Source organism: Tachysurus fulvidraco, chromosome 9 (assembly GCF_022655615.1).
Source record: "Tachysurus fulvidraco isolate hzauxx_2018 chromosome 9, HZAU_PFXX_2.0, whole genome shotgun sequence".
NCBI classification, from domain to species: Eukaryota; Metazoa; Chordata; class Actinopteri; order Siluriformes; family Bagridae; genus Tachysurus; species Tachysurus fulvidraco.
This window is the reverse complement of record NC_062526.1, coordinates 24,194,944-24,217,724: the sequence shown is the minus strand read 5'-3', so window position 1 is coordinate 24,217,724 and position 22,781 is coordinate 24,194,944. Positions and strand designations below refer to the sequence as shown.

Below are 22,781 nucleotides of genomic sequence, written 5' to 3'. Positions count from 1 at the left end.
GTATTATTATAATTCATGGTAGTACCTCTGTATATAAACATTCATTCATTTTCTACCGCTTATCCGAACTTCTCCGAACTACACTACGGACAATTTTCCAGAGATGCCAATCAACCTACCATGCATGTCTTTGGACCGGGGGAGGAAACCGGAGTACCCGGAGGAAACCCCCGAGGCACGGGGAGAACATGCAAACTCCACACCGGATATGTTCTGTCCCCTGAGCTTTCATGTTATTACCATGATTATCCTTAAATCTGCATTGAAATACATTACCCATCAATCCTAGTGTGATCCTCTGATCATCTTACAGTATAGACTCTGTGTGCTCATTTCTGTGTGCTTCTTTGTCAGCTTTTCTCATTGTGTTTGTGTGACATTGTACTGAATGTACCATAGTCTCATTTATAGTCTGGACGTTTTTGTTTTTGTCCTCTGTTGAAATTTAAATTCTCACTGGTTACCTGTCTGTGCTTTAAACTTACATCTACCTCCTCTCCAACCCCTGACAGAAAAGAAACAGGTATTAATGTTGGTGTTTGAACATTTACAGGAAATGAAATGCACGGCTTATCGCAGCATTCATCAGAATGAGACAGAGAAGGAGAAAGAGTGAGCATTTGATCAAAGCAGTGAAGTTGTGGAAATGAAAGGAATGACACCGGTGTAGTGCTCAGGAAAGGCAGAAAGCAGCAAGAATGGTTTAACATGATCTTGACAAATAGACCTTCCATGCATACTCTCAAAATCTGCAGCTATCAAAATAGATTTCCTGCTTACTGTTTGCCCCTTAGCAATGCCTTGCTAGCATTTTGATGTAATATTTTGGGCAGCTAAATACTATCCAGTCATCCATTTTCTGTAGCGCTTATCCTACACAGGGAACCTGGAGTCTATCCCAGGGGACTCGGGGCACAATGAGAGGGATACATAGGAATTAAAGCCCTGATTGTGTCAAATGTGCTAACAAGTAATCCATTGTGTTTCCTATATTATAGAGCTAGATGTCGTAAAAAAAACTTAAAACATCACACAATTTGTTTGAACCCACATACTGGGACATGTGACTGACAGGTGTTTGTTGTTACCCACATGTACCCTGATAGATCAGGCTCCGAATGTCTACTCTGGGTTGGAGTACTGGGTTTCACCTATGATGTGTATTTATTCAAGTCCAAAGTGTGGAGGAAGAAAGAATTTGCTCATGATCTAAAACATTCAAGCTCATCTGTGAAGCATGGTGGTGGTAGTATCATGGCCTGGGCTTGTTTGGCTACACCTGGAACAGACTCCCTAATCTTTATTGATGATGGAGCTTGTGATGGTAGCAGCAGAAGGTATTGACTATACTATACAAGACAAGACAGACATAAATAACACTATATTATACAAGATAAGACAATACAGACATATGAATTAATGAGAAAGAAAGCAGAAATAGCATTACTTATTAATATTAATTAGTATTAATTCCGGGGGCTTGGTGTCTTAGTGGTTAGCACGTTTGACTCACACCTCCAGGGTTGGGGGTTTGATTCCTGCCTCTGCCTTGTGTGTGTGTGGAGTTTGTATGTTCTCCCCGTGCCTCGGGGGTTTCCTCAGGGTACTCCGGTTTCCTCACCCGGTCCAAAGACATGCATGGTAGGTTGATTGGCATCTCTGGAAAAATTGTCTGTAGTGTGTGATTGTGTGAGTGAATGAGAGTGTGTGTGTGCCCATTGATGGGTTGGCACTCCGTCCAGGGTGTATCCTGCCTCGATGCCCGATGACGCCTGAGATAGGCACAGGCTCCCCGTGACCCGAGAAGTTCGGATATATTGTTTGAGTATGCATATTATGCATTCTTTGTGTCAAGAAGAAGCTTTTATCGTCATTTGAACCATATATAGCTGATGCTATACAAGACAATACAGACATAAATAACACTATACAATACAAGACAATACAGACATAAATAACACTATACAATACAAGACAATACAGACATAAATAACACTATACTATACAATACAGACATAAATAACACTATACTATACAGTACAGACATAAATAACACTATACTATACAGTACAGACATAAATAACACTATACTATACAAGACAATTCAGACATAAGAAAACTACAGTAACATTCTGTCTGCCAATATACAGAGAAATATATCCAGTCTAATCGGGAGGGAGTTTGTCATACAGGAAAACAATGATCCAAAGAAATCAAAGGGAAAAGGGAGGTTGACATGTCAATCAGCAGACCTTAACCCAAATGAGAAGCATTTTAAAGAAGACTGAAAGGAGAAGCCGTCTGAAACAAATAACAACTGAAGAAGCTGTTGTACAAACCGAGAAAAGAATCACAAAAGAAGAATGCAACAGTTGTAAAATCCGTGGGTCATCAGCCTGATGCAGTTATCGAAAGTAAGGGATACGCAGCAATATATTAAGTGTCATTTACTTTACGACTATCCATGTGTACTGCTTGAAACAAAAGGTGTCACACTTTAAGTTGGTGAAAAAAATCCAGATGTAAATAATAGGAAATGGTAGTTTCAAGATGGAATGGAAGATTCAGTTGTGATCTATTGTTCCTAGCAAAAACAAAGGAATTGACCTTCAAGTTCCAATACTTTTGGAGGGGACTGTATTGAAATTCCTCTAAACCTGTACTGTGCCAGTTCCACTAGAATATAACCTTTAATTTGTCAGTTCAAATCTCTGGTGATAATTATACCGATATTCATCCATGTAAACAATCTGTTTGTTTTTTTTTATATTCCCTTCAGCTTGCAAGGGCTTAGACTAATTTAGGGAGTACAAAACATTTACTTTCTCCTGTCGCTTGTTTGGTCAAACTGGATGAAGCTGATAAGGAATGATGGAGTTTCTCATTGATTCCAAAAGTCTGATGTGATGTGTCAGAGGTGGATGAAGGACAAAGACAATTGATGGCACTTGAGTGACGTGAGTTTCTCGTGCAAGCTGTCAAGTTCATTTGCCTTCGTGCCTGTCCAGTTCATTCATTCTCTGACAGGAATTATAGTCTAGACTCAGCGAAGCGCTCACAAGTTCTGCAGTGTTCTGTATTACACCCTACAACATTTTAGATAATCAGATTGTTTTATGCTATGATCTTATTTTCTGGGTTTGATCAGCGTGAGGTTAGCAAACCATTATCTATGGACTCTTCCACAGGTAGTGGAAATCTCTCAAGGGTTTTACAGTACATACTTATTTTCTGCTCGAGTAATTACAGGATAACTGTCGAGTTCTTTGTGCACGATGCCGCGTCATGATATTACACCTTTGGAATTTGCATTTAGAATCGTCGACCTGATTTAGATGAGCGTGCTTGTGCAATCAAATAAAATGTATCATTAGCAGTGTCATGTGTGGTTAGGCTTTCATTGCAATAACATAGTATTAAGAGTAATAACATGTACGTAAGTGGGCCTGGTTCTATAACTGGAGAGAGGGCGAGAGAGAGAGAGAGAGAGAGAGAGAGAGAGAGAGAGAGAGAGAGAGAGAGAGAGAGAGAGAGAGAGAGAGAGATGGGTACTTAAACTGCAATGCCACCACTAGGAGAATAGTTTTCATTTTTAGATCAACCAGAGAATCAATCTGAGGTTTGCACTATTAAACTAGCGTCAGCAATATTGTCATAAGCAACCTTGTAATTGTACATTATGAAAGCTATCGCATTTTTATTGATATTTGAATTATATTCTAAAAAATTTGTAAAGGCATTAAGGGTGCTGTATATTGTGTGTGTGTGTTTTTTGTTGTTGTTGTTTTTAAATATTACACATGTGAGTAGAACAGTGTGGCTCCAGGGTTCATCGTGCTGAATGACTATGTTGTCAGATCTCAGTTGCATAATCTTACTCTTAAGAATAGAATAGAACGGGGCATGAAAGCCTTTATTATCACCACATATACATTACAGCACAGCGGAATTCTTTTCTTCACATACCCCAACTGAGGAGGTTGGGGTCAGTGTGCAGGGGCAGCTATGATACAGCACCCCTGGAGCAGAGAGGGTTGAGGGCCTTGCTCAAGGGCCCAACAATGGCAGCTTGGCAGTGCTGGGCCGTGAACCCTGATACTCCGATCAACAACCCAGAGCCTTAACCAGTTGAGCCACAACTGCCCCCTCTGATTTGGTGATGCTTTTATCTAAAGCAACTCTACAGTTAAGGCAAGACATTAACACAGAGTTTACATTCTCAGCGGAGTTCAGCTGGTTAGTGATCTACGATACGATAAGAGCTTTGCTGTGGACGGCAGTATATCGCTGTGAAACTCGAAGCTCTTTAAGCTGATGTTGTGTGAGCAGATGAGAAAGGTCTTCAGAATAAAGGAGTAAAGCACTGCAGCATCCTTCAATTTAGGTGGAGATGAGGAGCGAACAGTCCAAGCTGAAAAAAACATCATCACAGTTGTAACAAATTATGAACAATAGAGGTGTCCGGGTAAATTTATGAAGTCATTCCATTGCAGTATGTAAACTCACTGGCATCATTATCAGCAAGTAGTCGAACGGCATTGTGGGTAATAACATTATGAGTTAAATCGAATGCCATGTGCTTGTCATATAGAAGCGCGATTGCTAAACTGGACACTAGAGAGCGCAGTGGCGCATCTTCACGCTTCACAAGTTTAGTTTAGGAAACAGCAGCCAAACTCCTGTCTGTGTGCGCGAGCTGCTTTTATTACAGTTTACATGGATACAAACACACCGTTTTAAGCTGCTGATTGATTTCTTCTCTAAGGGTAGGATGTTTTTTTTTTGCTTGTACGGCTATATAAAAGCAGAAATCTCTCCTTTATGTGTTTCTTTAAGATTTAAATTGTGTATTGCGCATTTAGTTGGGTTTGTTGTCGTGCGCGCGTGCGCACGTTAGTTAATGCTTGTCTATTAGACTGTGGTTCAGATTTGGAGTGATGGCTAATCCTATACAGGTCTGTTTATGTTTTACCCCTGGAAAATGGTTGGTGTTATTCTGCCATATCATGGAAAGGATAAAAAGAATGAACTGATAGATCATGCGCCACATTTGGGACGTGGGCACGAGCGCACGTGATACTGTAACAGTTTTAATAGTTTTACTTCTTAAATATATGACAGATTGAGTTGCAAATGGTGTGTGTGTGTGTGTGTGTGTGTGTGTGTGTGTGTGTGTGTGTGTGTGTGTGTGTGTGTGTGTGTGTGCGTGTGCGTGCATGTGTGTATATTGTGTGTGTGTGCGCGCGCGCGTGCATGTGTGTATATTGTGTGTGTGTGTGCGTGTGTGTGTGTGCGTGTGTGTGTGCGCGTGTGTGTGTGCGTGTGCGTGTGTGTGCACTATCCACACCCGAGTTGCCAACTTTTTTAAGGATAAAGTGTCCAATGCATGATCAGGAAGTCACCAGATGACAATTCAGTTCAAAGCAGCTTTAAAGAACATAAACACAGAACAAAAGGTTATTATAAAGAATAATATAAAGATTCATAGAATATGAATGTGTTTATCCCAAATGAGTAAGTCTGAGGTGACTCAGGTGACTGTGGGGAGGAAAAACTCCCTTACACGGTAAAGGAAGAAACCTTGAGAGGAACCAGACTCAAAGCTGAACCTCATCCTCATGTGGGTGACACTGGAGGGTGTGATTATAAATATACAGTCTGATAAATGTTGCATTGATGTAAAAGATCACATCTCCTCTATAGTATCACAGTGTCTAAATGGAGCTGGTAGATCTCTACATGCCTCAGGATCCTCACAGAGTCTGTCTCATCTCAGTCTTCATCGCACTGAAGACGATCGGAGCTGTTACGATTCCTGGATGCCTCGGGATTCGTAGAAAGAGAGAAGCAGTGGAGAGGGATTCACTTTGCTGATGTTCATAATATTTGCAAGTCTGATGTAATTGTGCACAATATTATGGGATGTATTATGTGTGCGCCTGACTAAAGAGATGAGATTTTAATTTACATTTAAACTGGGAAAGTGTGTCTGAGCACCGAACATTATCAGGAAGACTGTTCCAAAGTTTGGGAGCTAAATACAAAAACAGTGACATCCTGATCATCATATGGTGTAATGATCCTTTGCTGAAGAATGGCATTTTGGTTAAAAAAAACCACAACAACAAAAAACACTATAGCACAGAATAATAGTACATTAAAAAACAGGATAGAAACAGCCTAATGGTTAGAGAGTCCGTCTCGTAACCCGATTGTTGTGTGTTCGTGCATCAGGTCCTTGGTTTATGACTAAAGAGTCATAGGCATCTACACATAGGATAAGAACGTTAAGAGTTTCCTGGATTTTTTTACATTTACTTGTAAAAAAAAAAATAACTCGCACCTTTTATTTACAGTTATTGTGATCAATTCATAAAAAGTACTAGAATAAATAAGTGACATGACAGAAATGACTAATGATGAAATGCACTTTACAGCCTAAACGCTGTATGATTATATCATAGTAATTTTCAGGCCAACTATTTACTTTATTAACAATATATCAAGAATTAGACATTGTTCTTTGTTTTGTTTTTTTAATGGCATGAATTATTAGTGCATTAATATAAACCTGGAAATTTCATGCAGGTGGAAGTTCTGCTGTTGTGTGAAGGATAACACACTACAGACTGTGATGTTAAAATAAATACCGAGGTGTTGAACGCGTAAAGCTTTAAAGCACATTAGAGACATATATATTTTATATATGCATATATATTCCATACATATATTATATATTTATATATACAGTACATATATATTATAACATTATAGGAGATAATTTAATCCTATTTCTTTTGCACCTTCAGGGGCAATGACTCGCGGTAATTACGGTGTATAAGTCTGGTCTGTAATTCTGAAAGTAGGATTTGATGGATTAATGTGACCGAGTGTTATCCTGCTTCACATGGAGCTATCAGTGTGTTGCTGATGACAGCTTTCATGTGTGAGATGATTGGGGTTTTCCGGTTCAAGGAGGTTTTTGACCACAGTCAAAACAATGCAAATAGCACCTGGTGTGTGTTCAAGTGTTTCGGTTTGTATTAGATGTGTAGGTTCATGTTACAGATCTCTGTAGGGTAAAGTGCAACTGACAATGTATTAGAAAGTATTCCTTGACATTATTTACAAGGAACAAAACACAAAATGGTGTGCTGTTGTACAGTTATTAGTGATGGTGTCTTTAATCCTCTTATAGTACAGCATCTTATCATTAAGTTTCTACTTTTAAGAATGTCAGTCTTCCTATTATTATAATGTTCTTTCCCAAAGGTCCAAAACGTAGCAGCTGAGCTAACGCTATAAAACATTATACATTGATTAGCGTTAGCATTTAAAATCGTATCACTGAGCCAGTCAAGTTACTTAAGAAATGTTAGAATATACTGAAAAACATGTCTAAGTGTAAAAGGTATATGTGTTAAAATTCTAGCAATGAGAAATTCTAGTAATTTCTGAGAAATTACAACTTCTGAATCGCTAGGTTAGCGAGCTAGCATGCAGGCTCGGCAGCATTTATTTACCTGCTTATATGTTTGTTTATTGAAGTATTTACAGTCGCTTTTTGAAGATGTGATTCCAACATGTCTGTCTGTCTGTCTGTCTGTCTGTCTGTCTGTCTGTCTGTCTGTCTGTCTGTCTGTCTGTCTATCTATCTATCTATCTATCTATCTATCTATCTATCTCTCTCTCTCTCTCTCTCTCTCACACTGTGCTGTAATCATCCTCTTTTCCACCCTCTCAGATCGTTCTTCCACCATTAACCCAGTCGTTTTTTGTTGTTGTTTTTTTTTATTCCCCCATTGAAATCTGGAATGGCAAAGTTGAGTGCCAAAGGAAGGCAGAACAGACAGACATCTTTGTTCACACGACTCCTAATAACCCATTGTAAAGATTTGCTAACTTTGGCTAACAAACTTGGCTGCAACAGAAGTAAAAATGTGTGATGTGGGATACAAGTGATTTTCACCTGCTGAATGAAAAGCTGTGCAGTGAAGAGATCTCACTGTTTCTTCATTGTTCTGTGTGTGTGTGTGTGTGTGTGTGTGTGTGTGTGTGTGTGTGTGTGTGTGTGTGTGTGTGTATACCCACGTCACCAAGTCTCCCCATTCCAGAGAACAGGCAATGAGTGGATGTAACTCCAAGCTTTAATGTGAGATCAAGTGACATCTCCTGACAGGAAGGACAGAGGACTGGTGTGTGTGTGTGTGTGTGTGTGTGTGTGTGTGTGTGTGTGTGTGTGTGTGTGTGTGTGTGTGTGTGTGTGTGTGTGTGTGTGTGTGTGTGTGTGTGTGTGTGTGTGTGTGTGTAGGTGCAAAGACCCAGGCAGTAGTCATATACCTGTTAATGAGTTTACAGTGCGTCTTACAGTACAAGCTCACAGTAAGTCTTTGTAAGACCTTTGGATTCAAATTGAGCAGTGCAATTCTTAGGAATTTTAAAATACAAAGTAGGAAAATAACAGACGCCTCCACGAATATGCATTTTTTTGCGTGTGTATTTGATTGTATGTTATCTACCTAGGGGGGCACGGTGGCTTAGTGGTTAGCACGTTCGCCTCACACCTCCAGGGTTGGGGGTTCGATTCCCGCCTCCGCCTTGTGTGTGTGGAGTTTGCATGTTCTCCCCGTGCCTCGGGGGGTTTCCTCTGGGTACTCCGGTTTCCTCCCCTGGTCCAAAGACATGCATGGTAGGTTGATTGGCATCTCTGGGAAATTGTCCATAGTGTGTGAGTGTGTGTGTGAGTGAATGAAAGTGTGTGCCCTGCGATGGGTTGGCACTCTGTCCAGGGTGTATCCTGCCTTGATGCCCGATGACGCCTGAGATAGGCACAGGCACAGGCTCCGGATAAGCGGTAGAAAATGAGTGAGTGAGAGAGTGTTATCTACTGTAGCTATCTAGTTATAGCTATCTACTAGATATCTACTAGTTAGGAGTTCATAAGGTATTTACGTTCTCAAAACACATTAGCCGTTTGACTATATATAGATTTAACCAAAGGTCTGTGTCAGTTGATTTTAATATTACTGTAAACTCAGTGAAAGTGTTCTAGGTTGACTCGAGCCTTAGCTGAATGGAGCATTCTTTCTCAATGCTAATGCTAGCAAAAAGGCAACCTTGAGCTTAACTGACAGGAATTCTGAGTGGATTTGTATCATATTTATGATTCGAACTTTTCTAACAATATAACCGAGCGAGCACGAGCACGTTTTAAGTCATAGTTACAAAACGTTTGGAATTCTAATGTTTTTTATGGCTAATGTAAGAAGCTACACTGAAATATGGCTATACTGAGCCACAGGCTTTTTTTTTGCGGTTTCTGTGGAAATATAATACACAATAGTTATGCTACAAAGCAAACCAAGACCGTTTCAACCAATTGCATTTGATATAATTATGATTGTACACTTAGGAGAAATACGTATGACTAAATGTGTTTATGTTGTCTACAGTATCTTTACTACCCACAGTACAACATGCTTCTGACTCATAGCAGGATGTAATTTAAACCCCTTTAACACTGAATTCAGGTGTCGAGCAGCTGCCCTGAAGCACGAAAGCAAACCACAGTGTTACACAATGGAGGCTATAAAGATGGAAAGACATTCGCATGGCTTTTGTCATCAGGTGTAACATAAATCACGACGCTTCACGTACATTCAAAACGTAGCAAAAGATTGAGGGTTTTCTTCTGTCTTCACTTTTTGTATAAAGCAAATCACTGCTGTCTTTGTAACCTTATTGCTTAACTTTTTTTTTTTTTGCTTAAATCTGACATTTACACAGTTCACATTTTCATTTTCATTTCTTTTTTTTTTTTTAAAGAAAATGAGTGAGAGGGGGGGGGGGCACGATGACTTAGTGGTTAGCATGTTTGCCTCACACCTCCAGGGTTGGGGGTTCGATTCCCACCTCTGCCTTGTGTGTGTGGAGTTTGCATGGTAGGTTGATTGGCATCTTTGGAAAATTGTCTGTAGTGTGTGAGTGCGTGAGTGAATGAGTGTGTGTGTGCCCTGTGATGGGTTTGCACTCCGTCTAAGGTGTATCCTATAATTATAGCCATCTGTATATGATGTTCATAGTACAGTTCATTGGGCAGTTTTGGCCTAAGGGTTAGTGAGTCTGACTTGTAACCCGAAGGTTGTGGGTTCAAGTCTCGGGCCGGCCACGACTGAAGTGCCTGTGAGCAAAGCACCGAACCCCCCCAACTGCTCCCCGGGTGCTGCAGCATAAATGGCTGCCCACTGCTCCGGGTGTGTGTTCACGGTGTGTGTGTGTTCATTGCTCTGTGTGTGTGTGCACTTTGGATGGGTTAAATGCAGAGAACAAATTCTGAGTATGGGTCACGTACTTAGCCGTATGTCACGTCACTGTTTCACTGTTTAGTACACACACATCTGTAAATCACTCCCATATTACCATTTTATTTAACTTATGTAAATCTTGTGCAAACTGTATATCCTGCACTTACTGCTACTGCACTCGGGTTAGACCTAAACTGCATTTCGTTGCCTTGTACTTGTCTTGTACACGTGTAATGACAATAATCTAATCTAATCTAATCTAATCTAATCTAACACTTATATTAAATCTACATCCAGGGTTCTGTGAAGCTGCTCTACAGTGTTATCTATTGTTAAAAATTCTGGACAAATAAAACTGAAGTGAATTGAATGGTATGGTTTACAAAATACACCCCCCCCCCCCCATTGAGAAACATATTTCATTTTGTTTTTGTTGTGTTGTTATTCTCAAAACGCTAGACCCCTTCACAGAGTCTACAAACCCTCAACAGGGATAAAGCAGTAAATTGTGCAGTCGCCTCACCGGAGACGAGACGGGAAGGGCAGGGGCAGGGGCAGGGGCTGGGGTTACGGAATGTTTCAAACAGACAACCAGAACATTTGTGGATTCTCAGGAGAGTCTTTCTTAAGGGTCTAACCTCTAACTGACCTCTCCACCCTCCCCTCCAGCATCGAGACACCTTTTAGAGCATCTGATGTACAACCAGGGAAAAGTTGTCCAAAGAGCTGAGATTAATGTTCGGGTCAGTCGTGAAGGACGGTATGTAAAATATGAGTATGTAATATAAGACGTTTAGGTAGGGTGTGTTTTGTTTGTGCATCAAAAGAAAGAGAAAGAAACGATGTGTCCGTAGCAGAGAAAGAGAACACGGGCCCCCGTGTGAAGGTCAGGATACGGAGGGGGGGCAGATGACAGACGGCACATTAATTCATTGGGCTGTAAAGAGCTGCCAGTCAGCCTGTAGATATGCTAATGCTTCATAGCAGGGATCGGACGAGAAGAACCGGGCTAACACACACACACACACACACACACACACACACACACACACACACACACACACACACACATACACACACACACCCTCCTCGCTATCAGATCACAACCAGCGAGGACACACTCCGTTTCTCTCATCTGATATACAGACATTTTGTGAGACATTATCAGAGTTTTTTTTTTTTTTTAAAAGGAGGAGCCTGATTTCTAAGATCGGGCTTCGACCCCAGCACCGATGAAACTCCAGCTGTTTTACAGGTAGGAAAGGATTGTAGTACGTTCCTGTCTGTATGGCTTCTGCTTAGTTGTTGTTGATGTTGTTTAAGTCAGATTGTCAGGCTTAGTGAACGCTGTAAGAGCTGGCAATGGGCTGGAAAATCCCCCGAGGATCATTAAAACCTCAGATGTTTGATTGCTTTATTCACATTTGGAGAGAGAGAGAGAGAGAGAGAGAGAGAGAGAGAGAGAGAGAGAGAGAGAGAGAGAGAGAGAGAGTCTGTGTGAGTAAAAGTTCTGAGGCAAAACAAGAGTGTATTTTAATTTATTAGACTTTAAGAGTGTATTTTCTATTAACTATTACGTTAAGTATATTAAATAACACAAAAGTATTTGCCCTCATAGCTCTACAGAAAACTTGTACTATTTGTCCAATACAATTCTGTTCTGTATGAAAAGCGCTACGTAATGTTTTAATATAATAATATAACACATAATAACTCGTATTCATGGGCACGGTGGCTTAGTGGTTAGCACGTTCGCCTCACACCTCCAGGGTCGGGGGTTCGATTCCCGCCTCCGCCTTGTGTGTGTGTGTGTGTGGAGTTTGCATGTTCTCCCCGTGCCTCGGGGGTTTCCTCCGGGTACTCCGGTTTCCTCCCCCGGTCCAAAGACATGCATGGTAGGTTGATCGGCATCTCTGGAAAAATTGTCCGTAGTGTGTGTGTGTGTGTGTGTGTGAATGAGAGTGTGTGTGCCCTGTGATGGGTTGGCACTCCGTCCAGGGTGTATCCTGCCTCGATGCCCGATGACGCCTGAGATAGGCACAGGCTCCCCGTGACCCGAGAAGTTCGGATAAGCGGTAGAAAATGAATGAACTCGTATTCATTTCATTTCACCTTTCTGATGATTTCCCTCATCATCTACTCAAAAAAGTAGATAAACGAGTAGATAAAGTGCACAGCTGCATAACATAGTGAATGAAAATGATGATATATTTTGCTTTTCTTTTGAACTGATGGGAGGTGATGTCATACAGACGGGAATTAGATCAACACTAATTTCTGCTCGGATTTCCATCATACTCAAGTTTCCATAATCGAGTAAATGGCAGTAAGCCATTGTGTGTGTGTGTGTGTGTGTGTGTGTCTGTGTGTGTCTATATGTCAGCGCTCTCTATCTGTGTAAATATATACTACATCCCTGTCTGTGTTATAGTGCCCTGCTGTATTCTCCAGAGACCTGATTAGTAGGTTTAAGGAGCACCAGGTGTGTAATGGGCATCTAATGGTTTCAGGAAGGATGTTAATGGACGGAGGAGCAGAAGGTGCTTTACAGTCTCGCCGCACATCGCATACATGTTACAGAGATATACGGATCTCTGTGTCTTCTCGCCTGAGGGCGGGTGTTTCAGAGACGCAGCATGAGGCCTGTTAGCAAGCTTTGGCTTTGTGTTTTGCACCACAGAAGGGTTCAGTAAGGCACGTTAGCTTCCCGACACGCAGAGAACGAATCCGAAGCCTAACTGTGGATTCCAAAGTGCTTGTTCATGTTGTTTGCAGGCTTGTTAGTATATTATAAACTAAATCTCTAAAAAGCAACAATTCAATAAGTAATAAAAGACTTGCAGTAATTAGCTGGTGTTGTGATGCACAAGCAATTTGTAAACGTTTTTTTATAGATCTTTACCTCAGACGAAATGGGAGACTTCCGAAAAAATGCTAAATAAACTTCTGCTCACATTTCAATTCATTTCATTTCAATTTCATTTAAATGTACTTTTAACAATGAACATTGTCACGAAGCAGCTTTACAGAAATCTGTCAGTTCTGGTGGCTTAGTGGTTAGCACGTTCACCTCACACCTCCAGGGTTGGGGGTTCGATTCCCGCCTTCGCCTTGTGTGTGTGGAGTTTGCATGTTCTCCCCGTGCCTCGGGGGTTTCCTCCAGGTACTCCGGTTTCCTCCCCCGGTCCAAAGACATGCATGGTAGGTTGATTGGCATCTCTGGAAAATTGTCCGTAGTGTGTGAGTGTGTGTGTGAGTGAATGAGTGTGTGTGTCTGTGTGTGTGTGAATGAGAGTGTGTGTGTGCCCTGTGATGGCACGTTTACCAGATAAACCGAAACCTTGAGAGGAACCAGACTCGAAAGGGAACCTCATCTGCTTCTGTGTGACACCAACACGTGTTTATAAATCATTTCCCTTCCATAAATGTGTCAAATTTATCCTAGAACAAATTTATCAGCTAACTGTCCGCCGATGGACCTGAGAGCAAGATATCAAATTGCAGTCCAAAGCCAGCGTGGGGTCAATAATCAGCCTTAAAGTGAAATATCAGCAATTCAATACGTTTTTAATCCATTTATGCATCAAGAAAGTGCACGCTAACTGTTACTGTAGAAATAATGCATAGCCTGGTGTCAGAAATATAACAAAAGCTGTATTGTGCAGTCCGACTCGATCTGTCTGGAGTTTTTTCGTACTTTTAGAGAAAAGCCCGGTTGCCTAGTTGCACCCAAGAGCCGGTCTGCTATTGTATGAAGCAATGTTCAGGGGGATGAGGGAGGGAAAACATCTCCTCCTTAAGTCTTACTCATTTTTCTTCTGCTCAAGAGGGGGGTCTTTTCATTCGGTTACCACAGTGCTCTTTTTTTTTTTTGCTCTGATATAAATGGATTCTCAGACTTGATAAAAGAGAATCGTTCTGTGAGGCGCTTTGAATGCTTTGGTGGTCCAGATGACTAAAGCGATGGCTCAGTTTTGTTTTTGAGATTTTATCCATGCTCAGAAACATCGCAGGCTAGCCTTTGTTTTATCGGGAAACGTTTAGGAATCCGAGAGCGTCTTGTGCGATCTCGCTCGGCACGAAGCTGGGACCTCCTTCTGGGATTTTATCTCAAGCAGGTTCAAATCTGTAACTGTGCAAAATGTTCTGGAAAACGTTCACACTTCACATTTGTAGTGGATTCGGTAAACAACGATTGGGAAAATAAGGATTCAGTAGGTGGACTAGAAGTAAACTAAGTTCAGTATATCATCAATAAGGCCATCCTTAAAAATATGTTGGTTTGCAGTAACAGTAAAAGATAGATAGATAGATAGATAGATAGATAGATAGATAGATAGATAGATAGATAGATAGATAGATAGATAGATAGATCAGCAAACAGGACAGCAAAACAAACGGGGTTTAATAACAAAAACACTAAACATGACACAGACTTGAGACAGGACAAGACAACAGTAGATTCCGTGCTGCATAAGGCAACGCGGCACAGTTACATACAATATCGTGACGTCACTGACTGGGTCTTCAACCCCGAACCCATAGGTCTGTGAACGGTGACCGCGAACATTTTGTTTACTGCAGCCGCAGCCATCATTACCGAGCGCGAACCGTCGACTCTGACAGTGAATGAGAGAGAATGAGACGAAGCGAACGCACAGGCCACAGTGTGACATCCGGTAACCAATAGTGTAAACATAGATGACGTCACGGCTTTTTATTTAAAAGAAAGAACGCAGCCTTCGTTTGTATGTAGGCCTAGGCAATTTATATATTTACAATACTTACTAAAATATAATTATTATTATTTTATTTCCTTTGTATTAGTTGTTTGAAGATAAAAAAAAATCGGTCGGCCTTAACGCAAATTTACAACCAGGAAGTCGGTCGGACTTAAAGCAAAAATAAATAAATAAATAAATAAATAAATTGAGTAGGTCCTAAATTGACAGGGTCTTTGGACGTCCTAAGGATGTCCTAAGCAGCTTTACAGAAATCTGGTTGTCGGTTTAGATCCTTAATGAGCACGTTTTTCTTTCTTTGACTCACATGCTCATTCCTGACTTTCACCCAAGTTTTCATATTTATTTGCGTATTCAAGTGCACGATGAAAAAGGAACACGTTAGTCTTTGTTTAAAGACAGACGACGACTCACACTTCTAGGCACCACGTATGAAAGATATTCACTTTCAGGTCTTGAGTGTCAGATATCCTGAGTGGTTTATCTTGTCACAGGCATCCTACAAGCTGTACACCTTCCTGACAAGCACTCCTTCTGAGAGCATTAGATAAACACACGTCTTGTGAAATCCTACACACTTCACATGGTTTAGTTAAAAAAAAAAACCCACCAGACCGTGCGGGTTCGAACAACACAGCCTCCGGGGTTAAAGGATCACCGTGTAGGAGTGTTGTGGATGGTTTTACTCTAAATCTGACAAGACGAAGCTAAAATTATGTAAAGAATTTGCACCAGAGATCGATTTTCAGGCTAAGAGCAAAGCAGTAGCAGTACGTTTACGCCTAAAGAAGATTTACGGAGGTATGTGAAGCTCCGAGCACGTCGAAAGCCTTATCATCACAGAGGTGATTTATGTCCGTGCGTGACGGAAAAGGGCGACAAAATCAGATATGTGGGTAAGCCTGTAAAACACAACTCACTTGTAGCACCGGTGCCTCGTCTTGTCGGGGAAACCTTTGTGAAGCCTTACGACGTCAACAGCCGTGTATTAAAGTCAATGCCGTAATTACCACTCTTTATGTGCTGCCTCAGACTCCATAAACAGAGAATTATGGGATTAAGCACTCCAGGGGTTGGGGAGGTGTCTGATGGGAAAAGACACTAAACACGCATAACAGATCGCTTTTTATGTTTAAGCCTTTTAAAACACGAAGACGAGCCATTCTATGTTCTTAATTATCAGGAAATATATTTATCTTAACTACACAAAACCGTAATTACTGCATTTATAATAACTAAAATCACTGGTCACTGGTCACTGTTATGGATCAGCGGATTCATCGATAAATACCTGATTGATTCACTGATTCGTGAGTCTCTCAGAACGATTCGTTTTAAGCGTCATTCAAAAGTATCCGACAAAATAAAGAATATCCGTGACTCGTAACGTTGCTTGCTTTCTTTTAAATGTTGTTCCAATGATGCCGGTAGGTGATTAGAACATGATTCATCCATGCTAAAGGGTTTATATCGTGACAGTTTGGAGCGACATGACACTGCACTCGTCCTGACCGTACAACAGAACGTGATTGGTTGGAACGAGAACTGCCTTCATTTGGCGTCATCACAAAAATGCATGGAGAACACAAGCATGTGGATTTATTATATTTTATGTTCTTCCGTAATTATACACAGTTATGGAAACTGATGGAAACTGGCATTACTTCCTACAGGTAGTCTCGGGATTAGTAGCACGCTGCGCTTCTCTGTCCACATGACAGCTTTCACATTATTAGTTTTTTCCTCTTTTCTATCGTAGTAATGTAGAGAGGCAGCTACAACCGCGTTTTGTGTAGTAACAGCGTTTAGCTCAGGAGTTATTGACTCGGGAAACTCCAAGCTGTGAATATGTGGCCGACTTTACTTAAGACGCCGAGGCGCTTTTTTCCTTCTCGATAGGTGAGTAACGTTGGTTTTGCTTTGTTACACAGAACTAATATATGCCTTTGTCCTTTACATGATGATGCTTGTGTGTCATTTTTGCTTGTTTGTTTATCTACAATCGTATCGTTCTTCCCTTCAGCTGTGATAGACACGTTTCTTTCCATTAGTCGCCTGGGTTACGTATGTATGTGTGGGCGGAGCTATCGATACAGGGGTGGGACCCGTTTGGGTTAGGGGTGTGTTTGTTTTGGTGATTTCAAATGTCGACATTGGCTTTCAAAAAACAGAGACCGCACCTTTAAGTTAGTGGCAGTTTGGTGCGGCTGTGTTTAGAGAGTAAAGGAGGTGTGTGATGTGTAGAAACAGCTTCTGTCAGTGAAATCCTAACAATATGGCTATGATCAGGTGTTTCATCAGGTTAAAATGATTATCCCTGTGTTATATATATGTGTTATGTATATTATGTGTATGTATAATATATATTACGAGCCGACACACACTTCACACATTCTTCCTGTTTTCCTCTTTTCACGCTCACATTTTCACCTCATGTGTTTCCTGTCCATCCGCAGGCCCTAAGTGACGGCATGTCGCTTCCTTTTGCTCTGACGTCTACAGCGCTTCTCCGCTCTACCTTGATTCGTTGAAGATGAGTTAGATTGGTTACGGCTGATCTCTGCTTCATGAGCCAGCAGGATGCGGCATCGGTGCGTGCACTCTCTGAGCGTCTCCTGGTAGCGTCGCACAAGGGCCAGGCCGAAAATGTGGTGCAGCTGATCAACAAGGGCGCCAAAGTTGCCGTCACCAAGGTGAGACGAATAGCCGGGCTTTGGTATGCTTCAGCGAAGAGCTTTGCTCAGTGGGGACTTTGTTTTATACGTGTGAGTGGTGTTTTTTGCAGACTCCTAGAACAGGTTTTGTTGTCATCTCAAGCATGGAAATTGTATTTATAGCCAAATTCGGGCAACAACAAGAAATCAGGGTGGTGGAAGGTATAATATAGTGGAAATACTGCAGTAAGTGAGCCTGAAGTTAGAAATGAGAGCGAAAGAAAAGGAAAATGGGTCAGGGTGATTTCACAACGCTGACTAAAGGCAGGCACAAGGCAGAATCCGGATCAGAGCCCAAAACTTTAAACGGATTTCGTCTTCATGTGGAACGAACGATGAGGAACGAAGCAAAGTGGTTCGTCAGAGAACTACTGCTCATGTATACAGCACCAGGTATATTATTATATTATACACCTGCTACAAGCTCCAGGAAATATATCAGGAATATTGATTATTTTTTCAAACAAACTAAAAAGGAATGTGTGTGAAAGAAGAGAAGAAAAAGCACGAATATGCTGCGTGTTTCTGTGTGTGTGTGTGTGTGTGTGTGTGTGTGTGTGTGTGTGTGTGTGTGTGTGTGAGGGAATGCAGGGCGGACTGAGATAATACCTCAGTGTTAGGGGTCACACCAGGTCGCATTGCTGTAGCTATGGTGCCTTTGTCCCTGGAACCCACCAGGGGCCTCCACCTGAAATAAAACAGGAGAAAATGGCAGCCCTCCAAAGCCAGGTCAGGGAAAACCAAACCCAGGAGGGCAAACTGCTCCTGCCACACCTTGAAACCCCAAACCGTACGACTTACAGTACGACGTTAACACAAATAGTTTTGTATTTTAGTCTTTTCTATTCAAGCACAAACCGAGGACGAGTATTTCACCGATGATAAATGTTTCTAAAAGGAAATCCCAGTGAATAGGCAGTGACTAACGGAGGTGCCAATAATTCTGAAAACAAAAGTGCAATTTAATAATCTCAGGTAGAAATACATTCTTTGGAAACAAAACTGAAATACAGCTTCAAACCTGTCAATCGATCGAATGTTTCCACAAAAGAGCCACATACTGACTTCAGGGCTCTCAAGTTTTGAATACAGGCAAGCGTGACATCTCCACCCCTCCACCCCCACCCCAAATAATAATAATAATAATAATAATAATAATAATAATAATAATAATAATGGGAGAGTTGTGTTTGGTAAGGACCACTAACTGCAATTTAACCAAATACAAAGTATTTGTTTAGTTTCCATTTATTAATTTGTGTGTTTGAGTGTGTGTGTGTGTGTGTGTGTTTGAGTGTATCTGTGTTTGAGTGTGTGTGTGTGTGAGTGTGTCTGTGTTTGTGTGTATGTGTGTGTGTGTGTGTGTGTGTGTGTGTGTTTGAGTGTGTGTGTGTGTGTGTGTTTGAGTGTATCTGTGTGTGTGTGTGTGTGTGTGTGTGTGTGTGTCTGTGTTTGAGTGTGTGTGTGTGTGTGTGTGAGTGTGTCTGTGTTTGTGTGTATGTGTGTGTGTGTGTGTGTGTGTGTTTGAGTGTGTGTGTGTGTTTGAGTGTATCTGTGTTTGTGTGTGTGTGTGTGTGTGTTTGTGTGTGTGTGTGTGTGTGTGTATATCTGTGTTTGAGTGTATATGTGTGTGTGTGTGTGTGTGTGTGTGTGTGTGTGTGTGTGTGTGTGTGTGTGTGTGTGTGTGTGTGTGTGTGAGAGAGAGAGAGAGAGAGAGAGAGAGAGAGAGAGATTATGACTGGTGTTTATTGTAAGTGTCCGTTGCCATTTTGGACCCCTTTATCATTTTTAATGTTGCTCCCATTTAAAACAGTTCGGCTGAAGACATTATTAGGGCCATGATTGAGGACAATGTCCCGTCCAGAGACAAGCTGTTTCGTGTTGAGGTTTTGTTCAAACCGACCATCGAAAATACCCTCTCTAATTTTTTTTTTCATTGGTTCTTGCATTAAATCTTACCTAGATAATGATATTTTCTGATTGGCTATTGTGTAACCTCTTTTTTTGATTGGCTGATAAGTGTCAGGCTCGACTAAGAGCTCCGTGTTAGACGCGCTTGATTCCTGCCCGTTTCCATAGAGACAGCGGTGCGGACTGATACATTTTGGGCGCTGCGGCACATTAAATATATGATAAATAGTCAAAAAGTTTTTCTGCGTGAGAAAAACGATGTGTGGCTGGAGAACGTGATAAAAGATCCAAATGCGTGACTGTCACTCTCGATGTGTGACACTTGACAGCCCTGTGATTTTAACGCCTGGTGGTAAATTAATGCCCCTTTTACCAATAAACCAACACTATAGAGCAACTACTTTTTTTTCACACGTTCGGCTAGAATTTGAAAGGACTGACTCGCTAAAGCTAAAAAATCTGAGGCTAAAAATCTGCTCTTTACGACTACAAATATATGACTAATAATAATAATAACTTTATTTTCTATTATAGAGAAATGTACAGTAGTGTTTCTTAAATGTAATGAGTACAGAATTTTTCTTTTGAGATGTAACTCATTAAGGATAAAAGTATTAGAAATAAAAAAAAAGTCAAGCACACTTACTTAAAAATCAACAATAAGTACAGTGTGTTCTGACTAGCGTTCTATAAACAACGCCATGCTAACTTGCTCCTGTTTAGCTTTTAGCTTTGGTTACAGCACAATAAAATAGCATTTCTAGAAAAATGCACTATCATCAATGTAGATAAAAAATATATACATACTTGAGGTATGTAAGAAAGGGCGGAAATAATGATTATTTATTGTAGACAGCAGTTACCACGAGGGGAAATAAATCCTGTTTAAAACTCTTTAAAACCTTTTAAAAGCTTAAGAGTCATTGTTTTTGAACCTCATTGTTTTGACACAATTTGTGTTTGTGTGTGTGTGTGTGTGTGTGTGTGTGTGTGTGTGTGTGTGTGTGTGTGTGTGTATAAAGTATGGCCGGACTCCGCTACATTTGGCCGCTTATAAAAACCACGTCGAGGTTGTGAGGATCCTGTTGAGGGCCGGCTGCGATCTGGACATTCAGGATGACGTGAGTAGCAGGAAACCGCACTTACCACATCATTTTTTTGCTGTTGTTAGTTAAACCACTCTCGGTGCGATCCATTACTGTGGATTTATACCGTATAACGATAAAACGGACTGATGACATGAATGTTTTGGTTTTCAGCACATCTCCAGTTTTCTCCAGTTTTGCCATAAAGTTTACTTTTTATTCATTCATTTATTTATTTATTTATTTATTTATTTATAGTGTAATGAGTAAAGATAGTTCTTTGTGAGATGTAGCTCAAAAAAGCTAAAGTATATCGGGACAAAAACATAAAAAAAACAAAAAAAACAAACTAATATACAGTAACAAAGCAGCTCCTGTTCTGGCTTGTATTCTGTAATCAGTCAATGAGATGCTAATCTGCTCTTTTTTAGCGTTTAGCTTCGATTATAGGACAAGAACGTTAGCATTTTTAGGACATTTCAACTAATGTAGAGAAATCTCTAAAATATTTTTAGGGAATAATACTGGCAGTAATAATGAAGGACGTTTGTCCAAAATAGACTAAAAATAGTATCCGGTACATTCTGCTAAAACATTGCTGACACGAGGGGAAAAATAAGTAGAACGCTAACTGTTCTATAAATCTGTTTTTATCTGCTGCTAAAACCTGCTTTATAACTATAAATATATGATTATAGAGAACTTTTGTGTAAGGGTGCGTCGCTAAGTGCCTGCTGTTTTCCTGATTTGCCTGTTTATATGGTTATATTGTTTATGATTCTAAAAACTAACCTGCACTCGTCTAGTGGCTCGAACATCTCTTGTTTTCACGGTATTCAAAGATCATGATCCAGTTTTGCATGTTGTGGTTTGCATGAGTCCTGCATGAGCAAATGTGGTTGGTTTGTAGACGTTATTCGGTGGAAGCTTGGCGCTAACAGTGACATGCGAGATTTTAGAGTTTAGGAACCATGCCTTCAAGCTTATCTAGTTGTGTATGAATAACGTCGCTGTAAGCAGCGCTGCAGAATTGGTCGTGATTCTCAACTAATATCGACATGAACTGGTCGAAATTTCGTCTTCTTACGCATTAGTCATTGTAATATAAAAACAGACCTGGACCAGCTAGCCTCTGTACTAGCTATGGATAAATTTAATGAACTATAGCAGGCACTGATGACCAGCGTAATCCATCCAAGCCTCTAATACAAGAGCTTGCAGACACTTAACTCCTGGCTCAGGCATATCGTTTCTGGATGATATTCATCAGTTCTCCAGTTAGTCCATGTTATCAGAGTCTCAGTATATTGTATATTTATCCCATATTTGTGGCCTTCAGCAAATGTGTAGCATGCATGCGAAGATCTACATCTCATCTCACACTCGATTCAGATTTTCTTCGTAACACGAGATCTGCTTGAACCAGTTCAACAATAAACATGTGCACATTTGGCCAGAGAACAGAAGGAACATAATTTAACAAGTCGCTGCATCTGTGTAACTATTCAACAAGTTCAAGTTGTATCGATGTGAATGTTGACTTGCTGCTGCCAGGGCGATCAGACGGCGTTACACAGAGCAGCCGTGGTGGGAAACGGTGACGTCATCACAGCGCTCGTCCAGGAAGGGTGTGCACTGGACAGGCAAGACAAGGTGAAAAACACAACACAACACAACACAATACTTTTCACAAAAAATAAAAAATATAAATCATTTTGCAGACTGATGAGAAGGAAAAAAAGGTGGAATCAATTGTAAAGAGTTTGTAGAATTATGTAACATAAATTCAGGATAATATGCAGACATCAGGATACTTTTGACAAGAAATAGACGCTCGCACACACACACACACACACACAAACACACACATACACACGCACACATATGCACACACACACACACATACACACACATATAGACACGCACACATACACCCACACACACATACACCCACACACACACACACATATACACAACACACACACAAACACACACACATACACATATACACACACACACATACAC

The 22,781-nt window shown here is 40.8% G+C and overlaps 1 protein-coding gene and 1 long non-coding RNA gene across 3 annotated transcripts in view; one reads left to right on the top strand and one right to left on the bottom strand.

Moving 5' to 3' along the window:
• Window positions 1–4,610: 4,610 nt before the first annotated feature.
• ankrd6b (ankyrin repeat domain 6b) overlaps window positions 4,611–22,781 on the top strand; it is a 29,010-nt gene continuing 10,839 nt past the window's right edge. Inside the window, exons 1-4 of one of the 2 annotated variants that reach the window (XM_047818963.1) lie at window positions 4,611–4,766; window positions 17,503–17,739; window positions 20,694–20,792; window positions 22,311–22,409. In XM_047818963.1, the coding sequence (XP_047674919.1) occupies window positions 17,614–17,739; window positions 20,694–20,792; window positions 22,311–22,409 (324 nt within the window). In that variant the 5' untranslated portion in view covers window positions 4,611–4,766; window positions 17,503–17,613. Of the gene's footprint in view, window positions 4,767–11,394; window positions 11,560–17,502; window positions 17,740–20,693; window positions 20,793–22,310; window positions 22,410–22,781 lie in introns of those variants that run through there. The other variant, XM_047818964.1, reaches the window with a different exon arrangement.
• Window positions 22,234–22,781, bottom strand: part of LOC113648411 — a 1,003-nt gene continuing 455 nt past the window's right edge. Inside the window, exon 3 of the long non-coding RNA XR_003441903.2 lies at window positions 22,234–22,391. This is a non-coding gene — a long non-coding RNA (uncharacterized LOC113648411). The remainder of the gene's footprint in view (window positions 22,392–22,781) is intronic.